At 42.9% G+C, this 12,957-nt stretch overlaps 1 protein-coding gene across 1 annotated transcript in view; it reads right to left on the reverse strand.

Moving 5' to 3' along the window:
• The window catches only part of LOC143825051 (cytosolic phospholipase A2 gamma-like), a 28,773-nt gene extending 19,443 nt beyond the window's left edge, over positions 1-9,330 (reverse strand). Inside the window, exons 1-5 of the mRNA XM_077313008.1 lie at positions 9,059-9,330; positions 8,364-8,474; positions 6,119-6,261; positions 3,254-3,452; positions 1,907-2,009 (exon numbers count right to left, since the gene is read on the reverse strand). Of these exons, the coding sequence (XP_077169123.1) occupies positions 1,907-2,009; positions 3,254-3,452; positions 6,119-6,261; positions 8,364-8,474; positions 9,059-9,082 (580 nt within the window). The 5' untranslated portion in view covers positions 9,083-9,330. The remainder of the gene's footprint in view (positions 1-1,906; positions 2,010-3,253; positions 3,453-6,118; positions 6,262-8,363; positions 8,475-9,058) is intronic.
• Positions 9,331-12,957: the final 3,627 nt, after the last annotated feature.

Raw genomic sequence — 12,957 nt, forward strand, 5'->3', positions numbered from 1 at the left:
TGAGCTTTCGAGTGCAAGCAGACGAAAAGTGCTTGCACTTGAAAGCTCACTCCCTGACTAAATCTTTGTTGGTCTTAAAGGTGCTACTGGACTCTGATTCTATTATGCTACTTCAGACCAACCCATTTGAATCAAGGAGTCATAAGTGGGTAAATTTTGCCAATTAGAGCCTGACTCAGTGCACATATTCTACTCTATTGCCCATCACATTCTACGCTTAGACAACGACTTGTTGTCCCTATCACGATGGACCTTTCTGGCCCTATGGGCAGAATAACCGGACATTTGTTAGCTGATAGGTCCCCAGAAATAACGGAACTGGTGGCCGAATTCTTGGCTACTGTGATACAAAAGGACAGTCGGCTAGGCAAGAATCAGGTCTAGACCAGGGGCACCTACAATTGGTGGAAATTGCTGATTGCTGGGCATTCTGGAGGAATCTACTGTTGGTTACTGCTTATTTTATTCTCTTCTATTTGTTTATCTAGACTATGTAATTTTTATCAATTAATTATAATTATGAATTACCCTTGTTCTTATGATGTTTTATATGCCATTAAAGGTTTTTTTGAATTTGAATTTGAATTTTGGGTGGCATATCTGTAGTGAATTTGAGGATGGTAGTACATGCCTGAGAGGGTGGGAGGCATGGTATAGCTTGATCTCATTAGCTCTCAGAAGCTAGGCAGGGGGGGTCCTTGGGAGAGAGAGCATCAAGGAAGGCTCTTCAGATAAAAGTAATGGCTATCCATCTCTGCTTCTCACTTACCTTGAAAGCCCCTTACTGGGGTCGCTATAAATTGACTGTGATCAGATGGCACCTGATGACACATGCAGTACATTTTGAATATAGTTTTCCACACCATTAATCGCTCCTAAATATTATAATAATGACAATTGTCTTAAAGGTTCCAGCATAGATAGGCAGAACTACCCGCCATTCATTTGTCTAGAAAAAAAAAAGATCTGCTTTCACCAGCCAAAATAAATATGATAAAGCCACAATGTTATTCATTTTGTGTGGCCATCAGACAGAAGCCATTACAGAGTCTGAGAAAGCTTTACTCAAACCATGGGACCTGTCAATGTGGTTTCTTGGTATTTATTTGGATCAGAGACAAAATATTCCTTCCCCAAAGCAAACAGTTAGACACGGCTTTCCCCTACTTCACCAGAGCAGGAAGTAATCCAGAACAGCTCTGGGTCTTTGTGTCTGCAAGGAGTAGCTTGTTAAAATGGCTGGCTTGATTGTAGGAGGATGCTTGGATTGGCATCCCAAACATTTCAGAATTGCCCTCCATGGCAGCCATTTTGTGGTGATACTGTCCCCCACTACTTCTTCTCAACATTCCTAATAAAATCAGAGTCCAGGGGCACCTTTAAGACCAACAAAGATTTATTTGGGGGTGAACTTTCGAGTGCAAGCACTCTTCCTCAGACTATGAATTCCTTACATGACAGTGAGAATATATAGCAAAAATTAATTCTGTTACGTTAGTAAACTGTGTCACATATCCAAATACAGCCAGTGATCATTCTTTGCCAATACAACCAATCAATCCCCTGGAAATCAGTTGTAGTTAACAAAAACATAGGAGAAATAAAACTGCCTTTCTCAGTGATCAAAGGCTTTCACCTCATCACATGCTGCTTGCCCCATCTGTCCCCATACAAGCGTGAAACAATGGATGCCTAGAGATAACCTTATATTGAAAGCCTACTGACCGAAAAATGTACCTGCATGCCTCTAGCTAACATATTTGGTATACTGAATGTTCTGAATTTTCCCAGTCATCACAGCTGAAGGTAGAATATTAAACCTAGCGAGCATTTGTTAGCTAAAACCCTTAACTGGCTGGCTGGGGAAGTGGCCTTATTTGGTCACTTTCTCTAAATATGAAATTACCTTCATATTGTTTATGGTAGGTATTTTTATCCACAGCTGCATAGATAGGATAGGGAGCTTGCCCTCTCTCCGCAGGCACAGTAGCAAGTTCAGTCTCATCCAACTGAAAAAAGAATGGGTTGATTTAATCTAATTGACTAAATGTGTTTCTTGACCAACACTTAGCAATCTTTTTTATGGGGAGAAGGCTCTCAGCCCAGCCTCTGAAGGGATATGCTAGCTCCTGCATGACTAACAGATAGATCCAGCCAACTGGTCCTCTACTGCAGGGGTAGTCAACCTGTGGTCCTCCAGATGTCCATGGAGGACCACAGGTTGACTATCCCTGCTCTACTGGATTCTAACAGGTCCCATTGCCTTTTGTTTTGTTGTATGCATAACCCCAACGTTCTCTTGACCAAGGCTGCAAAACTGCAGGTGGGGTCTAAAAATCTCCCAGGACTGCAGCTGATCTGCAGACTACAAAATGAATTCCCTCAATGAAAAGGACTGCTTTGAAGGATTTGAGGGCATTTTACCCTGCAGAGGTCACTTCCCCACCCATAAAACCCTACCCCCAAATTTCCCAAATAAATTCCCAATCCAGTGTTCTAGACAGTCAGGACCCAAAATAGAAATAATACAACGATATAGGCTAGATATCATGGAAACATTTTTCACAGTAGTAGTTCAGCAGTGGAACAGGCTGCCTAAGGAGGTGGTGAGCTCCCCCTCACTGGCAGTCTTCAAGCAAAGGTTGGATACACACTTTTCTTGGATGCTTTAGGATGCTTTGGGGCTGATCCTGCATTGAGCATCTGTGAAGTGCATATACATTTTTAGCCAAGGAGACCCAGCTTGATGTAGTAGGTTAAGAGAGGCAGCCTCTTTTATGATTCCCCACCTCTCTTCATGCAGCCAACTGGGTGCTCTCTCATCCTCACCTAACTCAAAGGGTGTCTGTTGTCGGGAGAGGAAGGGAAGTTGATTGTAAGCCACTTTGAGACCCCTTTGAGTAGTGAAAACTGGGGTGTAAAACCAACTCGTCTTCATTTTGGAGATTGGGGTAGAACCTCAGGGAGATGTTATTGTCAGGTTGCTTATGATGGATGCCAGTTTCCTGCTAGAAGTGACATCACATCGCTCTAAGGATCATCAGAAATTCTATGTGGCATGGCAGCACTTCCAGGTTTTCCTGGATGTGATGTAACACCATCGCACCCTCCTATGCCCCTCTCCCACAGAATCACACTGGCTGGCAACCCGCCTATTTTTAGTACATATAGAAACCTTAATTTTCTTTCCATTATTCAGGATATTTTTTTTACCCCACTGAATTTGGGGCTTGACTTTTTGCTCCCTGCTCACCTCAGTTAGCAACTGATGTACAATTAAATAGGACCAAAAATCAGTCAGAGAGTAGGTTTCTTCATCTGCAGCCTCAGCTACGGCTCCTGTTCCTTCCTTCACACTCCACTTGTTTTCAGTAAGCTTTTCAATCTGATGTTTTTCCAAGGTCTCTATTTTTTGTGGCCAGTCTTCATGTTTGTAGATGGAGGACATGCACCTTTTAGTGAAACGGAATGCATACGCTTAAAATGATAAGCTTTGATTATTCATTGACTCGTATGAAGGCATTTCTGGCCAGAAGAAAGATGCAACACGATGAATGCCCTTAAACATGGCCATGGCTTTTATTTTGCCTCCACACAGGAGGGTGATTATGATTATGATTATGATTATGATTATGATTATGATTATGATTATGATTATGATTATGATTATGATTATGATTATGATTATATCCCGCCTCCCCCCAAAGTCTAGAGGCGGCTTACATAACCCCATCCCCTAAAAACCATAAAATAACAGTAAGTTCCAATAAATTTACAATAGTTAGTAACCAATAGGTCACAGTGGCAACAATGATGGCTTAATCTTACTCATTTGGTCTCTGCATCCTCAACTACGGGAGGGGTGGTGACACTCTCTACCGCCAGTTTGTGAGGGGGGGGGGCTGATCTTTACCGCTCGGCCTCAACTATAAGCCAGGAGGAAGAGCTCTATCTTACAGGCCCTGTGGAATGCTGGTAATTCCCACAGGGCCCTCAGCTCTTCCGGGAGCTCATTCCACCAGGTTGGGGCCAGGACCGAGAAGGCCCTAGCCCTGGTTGAGGCCAGGCAGGTTTCCTTGGGGCCGGGAACGACCAATAGGTTGGCATGCCATGAGGAGCCAGACCTCACAGTCTGCTGACTTCCTACAATCAGCTCCTTCTTATGCTAAACCTTCTTATGGTAAACTGCATCCCCAACATACTCCAAAGGCAACCCAGGATTTGTCGCTTTTCCCAACAAGGAATGGAGATTCCATTGCCTGTTGGAATCACACTGCTGTGGGAGGTGACCAATGTGGGTGTGCCAAAGGGTGCAAACCTCCTTGGCTAACTCCCCGGCTGGCTGCCCAAAATGATCCTGCGTGCTTTCCCTCCAGGTCGGCCCCTGCTCATTTGGAGCAACCTCTTATTGAGGCCCTGCACCTCAGGGCATCCAATCACACATCGGACTCCCTACAATCAGCTCCTTCTTATAATAAACCCAAAGGTGTGACAATAATTTCAACCTGTAAACATAACATAAGCAAGCTTAAACATAAACAGTAAGGCCAACTTACTGATGGGTTGGGTGGGAGGGAAGTTGCTCCAGCAGCATGCAGCGAAGAGGCTGAGCCCATTCCTGTAGCACCTAAAATAGGCATTGCAAGACCACCTCCTCACACTGCATGCATGCCACGAGCATGCAGCATGTACAAGATGGGAGGCCAGCAGGGGTCTTGTTCCCAGCCATTCCTCTACTTCAGGGGTTGTCAAACTGTGGCCCTCCAGATGTCCATGGACTACAATTCCCAGGAGCCCCTGCCAGCGTTCGATGGCAGGGGCTCCTGGGAATTGTAGTCCATGGACATCTGGAGGGCCGCAGTTTGACTACTCCTGCTCTACTTCATCAAATGGTGGCCGCAGTGAGTGGTGGCTGCACATTATTGATAAGAGTCTGCCAGTTGGGACACTTGCATTGGACCCTCACCAAATGACCTTCTGAGCACAGTGACAGCCTCAGCCTTTGTGTGTGTCAGGTTTTTGCCCTGCTACTAGGAGCTGAGTCAACTGTATGACTGCCAAAAGCACATTCTGTTTGGATGAGAGTGCCCAGTTGCCAAAAATTGAGCTTTTGATTTCATTGTGTCACTGGTATTCAGATGACCATGGCAACAGAGCAAGAGCTCCATATGAGCTAATGCAAAAAGACAGCTGGCAGGATCTCAATGGAGCATGGAAGTAAGCCTCAGTCCAGATAAATCCATTCATTAATAGAGAACAGATAGATTTAGAAAAGCTGGTCTTATATAGTCTATAAAGTGAAAGTGGTGCTTGTCACAGAGCTGAAATCATTTATTTCTTCCTTTTTTTATCCCAATGTTCTGCTAAGAAGGTACATCATTCTTACACACTCAAAATTACTTTCACAACAACTCTGTGAAATGGGTTAGGCTGTAAATAGGGGACCAGCCCTACAGGGACAGACCAGAGGGCCCAATGGGGCCCACACAGGAAGCTTCCATGGCCAAGTGGAGATTTGTACTTGGGGCTTCCATATCCTAATCCAACATTCTAATAACTAGACCTTGCTAGAGAGCCAGCTTAGTGTAGTGGTTAGGAGTCCAGACTTCCAATCCGTCAAGCCAGGTTTGATTCCCCACTCCCCCATGTGCAACAAGTAGCGGTTAGGAGCACGGACTTCTAATCTGGTGAGCCGAGTTTGATTTCCCGCTCCCCCACCTGCAGCCAACTGGGTGACCTTGGGCTTGCCACAACACTGATAAAGCTGTTCTGACCGAGCAGTAATATCAGTGCTCTGTCAGCCTCACCTCCCTCACATTGTGTCTGTTGTGGGGAGAGGAAAGGGAAGGCAGATGTTAGTGGTTTTGAGACTTCTTTGGGTAGAGAAAAGTGGCATATAAGAACCAACACTTTTTCTTCTTCTTCTAGAATTGGAAGGTTGATATAAATTTAAGTCTTTGAGAAAAGGTCTAATGAATGCATGAACATCCTTGTTATCTCCTTCAAAAGAATAGATTCCTATCACTTCTATCCAAAGAGGTTTTGGCAAACTGACAATTGTTTCAAGACAGACTATACCTAGTGAATCACATTCTCACCGCAAGTATTCTGTACTTACCAGGTAGAACCTGATACTCCAGCTAGATATGTAACGCAGTCCAAGATATTGTTCTTCTTTAACTCCACTAATGTCCCATAAAGGGCAATCATGGCCCGTAGAGCTCCCCCTGATCCCAGGACCGCAATATTGGGCATTTTGTTCTAATGGAAAGAAAAATAACTTACTAAGGAATCTCTGTCCTTCTTGTTAAACCAAAGTCCTCTTTCTTTTTAATACATAGGGCAAAGAATAAGAACAACAGTCAAGAATAAGAACAACATTCCACAACGTTCAACCGCAATGTCCTTTAGCTAGAAATGGAAATGAATGAAACGGGAAAATCATATTTACAACCAATTTATCCATGGATCCTGCTTTGATCATACACAAACAGTTGCTCATACTAGTGCACAGTATACTGCCTAATGGTTTTGCTTGTGGCAGATACAGAAGCTGTCTCTACAAATGTATTGCTGTAGCACTCATTTGATAGATTCACAATCAATCAGTAAACCTTTCATGGCATGAAATGGGTTGGATTCAATCCACTTTTCCGTTGTGGAAAAACAAGGTAAATAGGCAAAAAAAAAAAAAGTATGTGCTCTGGACCTTGGGCAAAAACCATGCAAGATGGGGGCTGGATAATTAGGTATGATTGAGTAAAAACTGTGGCTTAATCCATTCCTAGACCTTTATATTGGACCTTGGAAGGCGTTAAGTCCCATAATCATGGTATAGGCTTTTTATGGTAGGCAAAGGGAATCCTTTCTTCATTTTTCACCATCAGAGACCTGATTGATACTCACCCATTATTTCATAAGTGGTCTTATTATTTTGATGAGCAAAAGTAAAGAAGGGAATTAATTTGATCACAATTGCATTGTTGCTGAGGTAGAACATATGCTAGAATATGCATTCATAATGCTAACAAAAAGTAAAAATTAATGCATTTGTTGACATCATGGGGCAGAGCCCACATCATTGAATGTATGCAGTCAAAGATGCATTTGACAAAGGTGGGTCCAAGTTTTGAAAATGTATGCCGTAATAACAGTGGAATACTTTTAAGTCTTTGGGCTTTTAGAAGGGACTAACTCTAATTAGGATAACACTGTTCATTTCTTAACTGTCAAGGTTGGGTTTGATGAGTCCTCCTTGGAAGATGAAGATGTCATAATGGTTGATCCCATGGAAAGTGACACCATGAAAGACATTAAAGTTCTGGGGTCCCTCTGATTCTGAGTTGCCGTCAGTGGGCATCCAGCCAGCAATAGGCTAGAAGCCAGGGTGACCCATGCGCAGAAGCCATACACAGAGACTGGGAATGTTAAGGAACTCACTGGGGACACTCACCTACTGCCTGGAACCTAATGGTCAAGCCAAGAACCCCAGGGGCAGAGAAGGCAGGAAGCCCAGGTAGGTGTTCAATTCAGACAGCATAGTGTATATCTCCCCAGGCCTCTCAATTGTCTAAAAGGCAGAACTAAACTTCACCTTGAGGCTTCACAGGATACAGGATAGGGACCTCTAGTAAGTGTTTGCTGGTACAGCTGAAGGCATTAACTGGTATAAATAGCCTCAGTTCAATTCTGGCTGTTGTGATAGTAACTGTTCTGATAACTTTCTCTGAATGCAAACAGGATGGCAGCATATTTGATCTTCTGGCTTAAATCCTGCATAATTTAGAGCTGCATGAATGTATCCCTCAGAATCATGATGTTTATCAGTAACAGAGAGTTACTCATACTCCCATACTCCAATTTTATTTGGCATTCTTTTGATGGCTAATTGAATAAGCTTTCACAATATTTGCTATTGGATGGTGTTCAATTGCCATCATACGTTTAGGATTTTAGCATTCATGCCCTTGATAGTGCTGAGTGTGTAGAACAAGGGTAGTCAAACTGTGGCCCTCCAGATGTCCATGGACTGCAATTGCCATGAGCCCCTGCCAGCGTTTGCTGGCAGGGGCTCATGGGAATTGCAGTCCATGGACATCTGGAGGGCCGCAGTTTGACTACCCCTGGTGTAGAACAATGGAGATTTAATATTGGAACTGTGGTCAAGCACGAATAAACCAAGTAGTCTACTTATGAGCAAAAACAGTATTTTACATTCAAAGTTTAAATTTCCAATTACACACGAAACTGTCTGATGGTACATTTGGAACAGAGTCACTATAGGCTGTGACTGGATCGGACTTTAGAGGCATACAGTTCTGTGATGAAGGATCTTTGAGGGAGACGCATTAATAGAACCCTACCACATCAGCTGAAATCCCAAGCCTGGCAAGCCCTTTCTTCATGACTTCTTTTCTATCAGCCACAGCTGCTCTTTCACCTCCTGAGAGGCTCTTGGAGAGCCGGATTTTCCCCTGTCGATATGCACAAAACAGGTATGAGAAAAATGCACTTAGGTTACCAAACTAGAAAGCAGCAGATAACATGCAGCGGCATTCCCCAGGAAAACTGATATCCCAGAATGGGGAAAATGATTTAAAGACTGTTTCCGAATTCTGCATAGTGGCATTGCTAATTTTTTTTTACCAGATCACGAGAGGCTGCATCCCTTTTTGTGTGCTATATATATCTTGTCCAGTTCTCTTTGTTACACACCTTCTGTGTGTGTTTTTAACCCAATGTATGTCCCATGATTCCCCAGCATCCCCCTTTTGGGTAGTCCAAAGGGACTCCCTCCCTCCCTTTTGCAGCTGCAGAACAACAGGCAGGATCCAACCCACTGTCTTTTACTTTGGAGGTATGAAATGCTTGTGTCCTGGCTCTCATTTGCCTGGCTGGAGTAGCAAAGAAGCAATGCACAGGCGATATAAAAATATAATAAAATAAATAAATACAATAAATACAAAAGTAGAAGAACAATGTTACAGACAAGCAAAAAATCTATTATGCTGTACAGGTGCTAATGAGCAGGTGCAGTGGTGCCAGAAACTCAGCTTACCTTCCAAGCTGCATTTCTGTCCATCTCCCTGGTTTCTTTCTAGTTCTTTTGCACTACTATGCACTCCAGATAAACAAAGCAGAGACAGAAGATCCTTGTGTTATTACGATTTATATTGTCTGCCCAGGCAGTCACTTGGGTTGTCTGTCTTTTCTCCCTTGACTCACATCAGAGCAATTAAAGCCCAGCTGCAGGAGAGACTGCGCATTCCATCATTCACTTCCTGATACCGGATGACACCAGTTGCATAAAAAGGGCAGGAAGGAACTTGTTATTGGGTAATACGATCTCACATTTGATCCATCGCTGTTATTCCCAGCTCCAATCGTTGCAGCTAGATGATTTATGACACCTTTGGAATGCTTCAGCTGATGAGGGGAGGCCAGTTTTGCTGATGGGTTGGCTGGGATTTGTAGTCCACCAATAAGAATTGAGTGGAAAACACACTCAAATCCCTCTGGTCTGTTTTGTTCCAACAGCTGTCAAAAAACACCCTTTGGGATGGATGGTGGTAGAGTTACCCAACCCTCATACCACCCAAGTCTTTGGATAATACATAGACTGGACTAGGAAAACCAATACTTTTCCATGCCCAATTTAGCCAATGAGTTATTTTCCCCCCTACCACAAGAGTACTAGAAGCTGGTGTATGAAATAAGAGGTCCTCCTGCTCCCACTTTGTTTAGGTTATTTGTTTTATCCTGGCAAAAGCTCACTTATATGCCTCCCAGGGTCCATTATACGGGTGAGACTTCCGATTAATGATTGGACGGGTGAGACTTCCAATTAATGATTCCCCTTAAATCTGAGAAGGAATCTAATTTAGAGAAACAACTTTAATCCCAGCTAGGGGGAAATTATACATGGAACATGTTTGTTATTGAAGCTGATGGCTATGAAATGTGGAGCTTAATAGGACTCACTTATAATGGCTATAATAAAGTTTTTTTTGTTTAAATAACATAAATTTGAATACAACTTTTTTGTAAACCGAACCTTTCATGCTATTGCCAGAAAGGGCAAAGGACCCATTCTAGAATGTTTCTTATCTGCCCCAAGAGACCCCATAAATCTCAAAATGATCCATCTTTCCGCTTGTTCCCCTCCCGCACCAGCCTCTGGTTTTATGAATTTTAGGAAAAGATTCTGGGATCCTCAAGTGGGAGGGCATGAGAGGGTCTGTGGTTATGCAACAGTAAAGCATGGAAACATCAAGTCCTAAACCCTGCCTGCTCGTATTCCACATATCTTTGCTGTGTTCTTCTCTTGACCCCTTGCTGTCTTGCTCATAGGGCCCAACCTAGATGCCAGAATGTTGTTGTTCAAGACAAACTGGCAATCCTAACTAAAATATTTTGTACATGGAGTGTGAATGATGCATGATGGACCTAATGTTTGTGGATAACAAGTCTGTTCAAGTCTCTGGAAATACACAGCTATCAAACTCAGTTTTGTTTAATTTTTTTAAATTTTCACACAAATATTACATCTCCTGATTCCCCCCCCCCTTGCCTCTTCAAAAACCTTTCAGAGGAACTGGTAACATATGGAAATTAAGTTTACAACATGGATTGCCCAATCATTCCTAGAAAATAAGAGTCCAATAGTCCCTTTAAGACCAACAAAACAAATCTGCTCAAGTCTTTGGAAATGCACAGCTACCGAAGATGAAGTGATACACTATTTATTTCACCGCACACAAATTATTATTTCTTTATTTATCAGATTTCTAGACCGTTGCTCCTAGCATGCTAGCTCGCGACGGTTTACAAAAGGAAAGTATTATATTCCCCATAAAATATGCACAATAATAACAATTTAAAACCAACCCTAATAAAACAGCCCTGATAAAACACAAGATGGCAGTTCCAGTGTGACCCAAAAAAACCCTCCCCATGCTCCGGGCATCGGTCCTGGTGAAGATGATATAAAGTTAGGTTAGCAAATGAGTTCACAAATGGCTCCCGATTGATTGATTGATTGATATACCATCACTCATCCAATGGTCTCGCAGTGGTTCACACAATTTAAACAATAACACAATAAAACCCCATAAAAACACCCCTTACAACAATACAAGATGGAAAAATATATGGCGAAATCTTGCTCAGCATATCCAAACTCCTCCCTCCTCCTCCTCCTTCTGTTCAACGGGATGGTCAAGTTTTCTTCCACTGGAAGCGAGCAGCCAGATCTTGTAGGCACCAAAGAAGGAAGGGATCCTCTGATGGAAGCACTGGAATTCCACCCTGGCCTCAACAGTCAAGGCCAGGTGGACATCCTGGGGGCCCAGGACAACCAGCAAATTCACACCCGCAGAGCAAAGAGCCCTGTGGGAGGCATAAGCAACTAAGCAGTCCTGCAGATAAGTGGGACCTAGGCCGCGTATAGCCTTAAAGGTAAATACCAGTACCTTGAACTTGACCCAGAAGCAGACTGGTAACTAGTGCAGATAACTAAGCACCGGCTTAATTTGGGCCCGATGCAGACTAACACCATACCCTGGAGCGGGAGGTGGTTTACATTTCTTGATTCCCCCCTTGCCCCTTCAAATATTTTTTGAAAGAGCTTGTATCATATGGAAATTAAATTTACAAAAAGAATAAATGAAGCCCCTGACTAATGTGAAGGCAGAAAGGGATTTATAATAGAGAATCAGAAGGATGAGAAAACATGAAGGGCAGAAATGGCTGCACTTCTCTATTTGATTTTTATTTTTCACATAAATCTTTCAGGCATGAAAAACCAGGAAGGCATCTAAGACAGAAAGATAAAATAAATAACCTAGACCAAATCTCATAAAAAGTTAATTTTAGCCCACAACACCCCACTCTATAACTATAAAACCAACTGAAACGGCATTGGCAGCAGAATGGCAATATGTTGTTAAAAACACAGGGAAATATGATGGCCGTGTGGAAAAAGGAAAACCTGGAAAGGTACTGGGATAGTAGTTTTTTTCTGAAACTAGGATTCTACAACACAAAGCAATGCATCTTTGTTACTCCTCTGTGGTTGAGAGGCCCTACAACATAGTTATCATTTAACTTTGTCAAATGTTCCTGGAAAAGTGAACACCATAGCGTTGTCTATAACTTTATGAGGCAATTGTAAAGCTCTCGTATCGCTGAAAATGTCACAGAGGAAAAGAGGTACACGTGGCTTCCCCACCCCATGCTTGGAGTCAAGGAAGACCTGAAAACGGTATTCCTGTGGGCCTACAATAGTAGGGTAGCCAGTTCTGGGTTGGGACCTAAAGATTTGAGGGACAGAACATGAGAAGAAGAGTTTGGGGAGGTGAGGCACTTCAGTGGAGTATAATGAAAGAGTTTCCTTCAAAAGCAGAAGTCTCAGGTCTTTTTATTTTAACAAAACTAAGTATTTTTTTAAAACAGTAGTATACATGCACCTACATTTTACCGAACCAGACTCTTGGTCCATCAAGAAATGGATTGGACAGGGAAACTAATAATCCTTAGCCATCTAGTGACTGGTTGCAACCATCTTCTGCTTCCCCTGGAAAACAAAATGCTTTCTCTGTGTCTCCTGGAAAGCAAAAGCTTCACCCTGCATTTTCCTAAGTTAAGAATTTTGAGAAAGGGTGGGGACCCAGCAGAAGGCAAGGCAAAAACACCCATCAGCTGCTGGTACAACCTAATCCCATCAGCTGCTGGTACAACCTAATCCTAAAACTGAGCTCCACCAGGGGAAACGATCTTGCTAACCTTGGTATAACCAAGTATAACCAATAACCATTCATTCATTCATTCATTCATTCATTTGTATTTTTATACCGTCAAGGACAAAGCCTGAGGGCTAAGAGCTAGATCTCCCCAGTACATTTCAGGACTAGGGTTGCCAACTCTGGATTGTAGAATTTCTGGAGCTCTGGGGGTATA

Source organism: Paroedura picta, chromosome 16 (assembly GCF_049243985.1).
Source record: "Paroedura picta isolate Pp20150507F chromosome 16, Ppicta_v3.0, whole genome shotgun sequence".
Lineage (NCBI taxonomy): Eukaryota > Metazoa > Chordata > Lepidosauria > Squamata > Gekkonidae > Paroedura > Paroedura picta.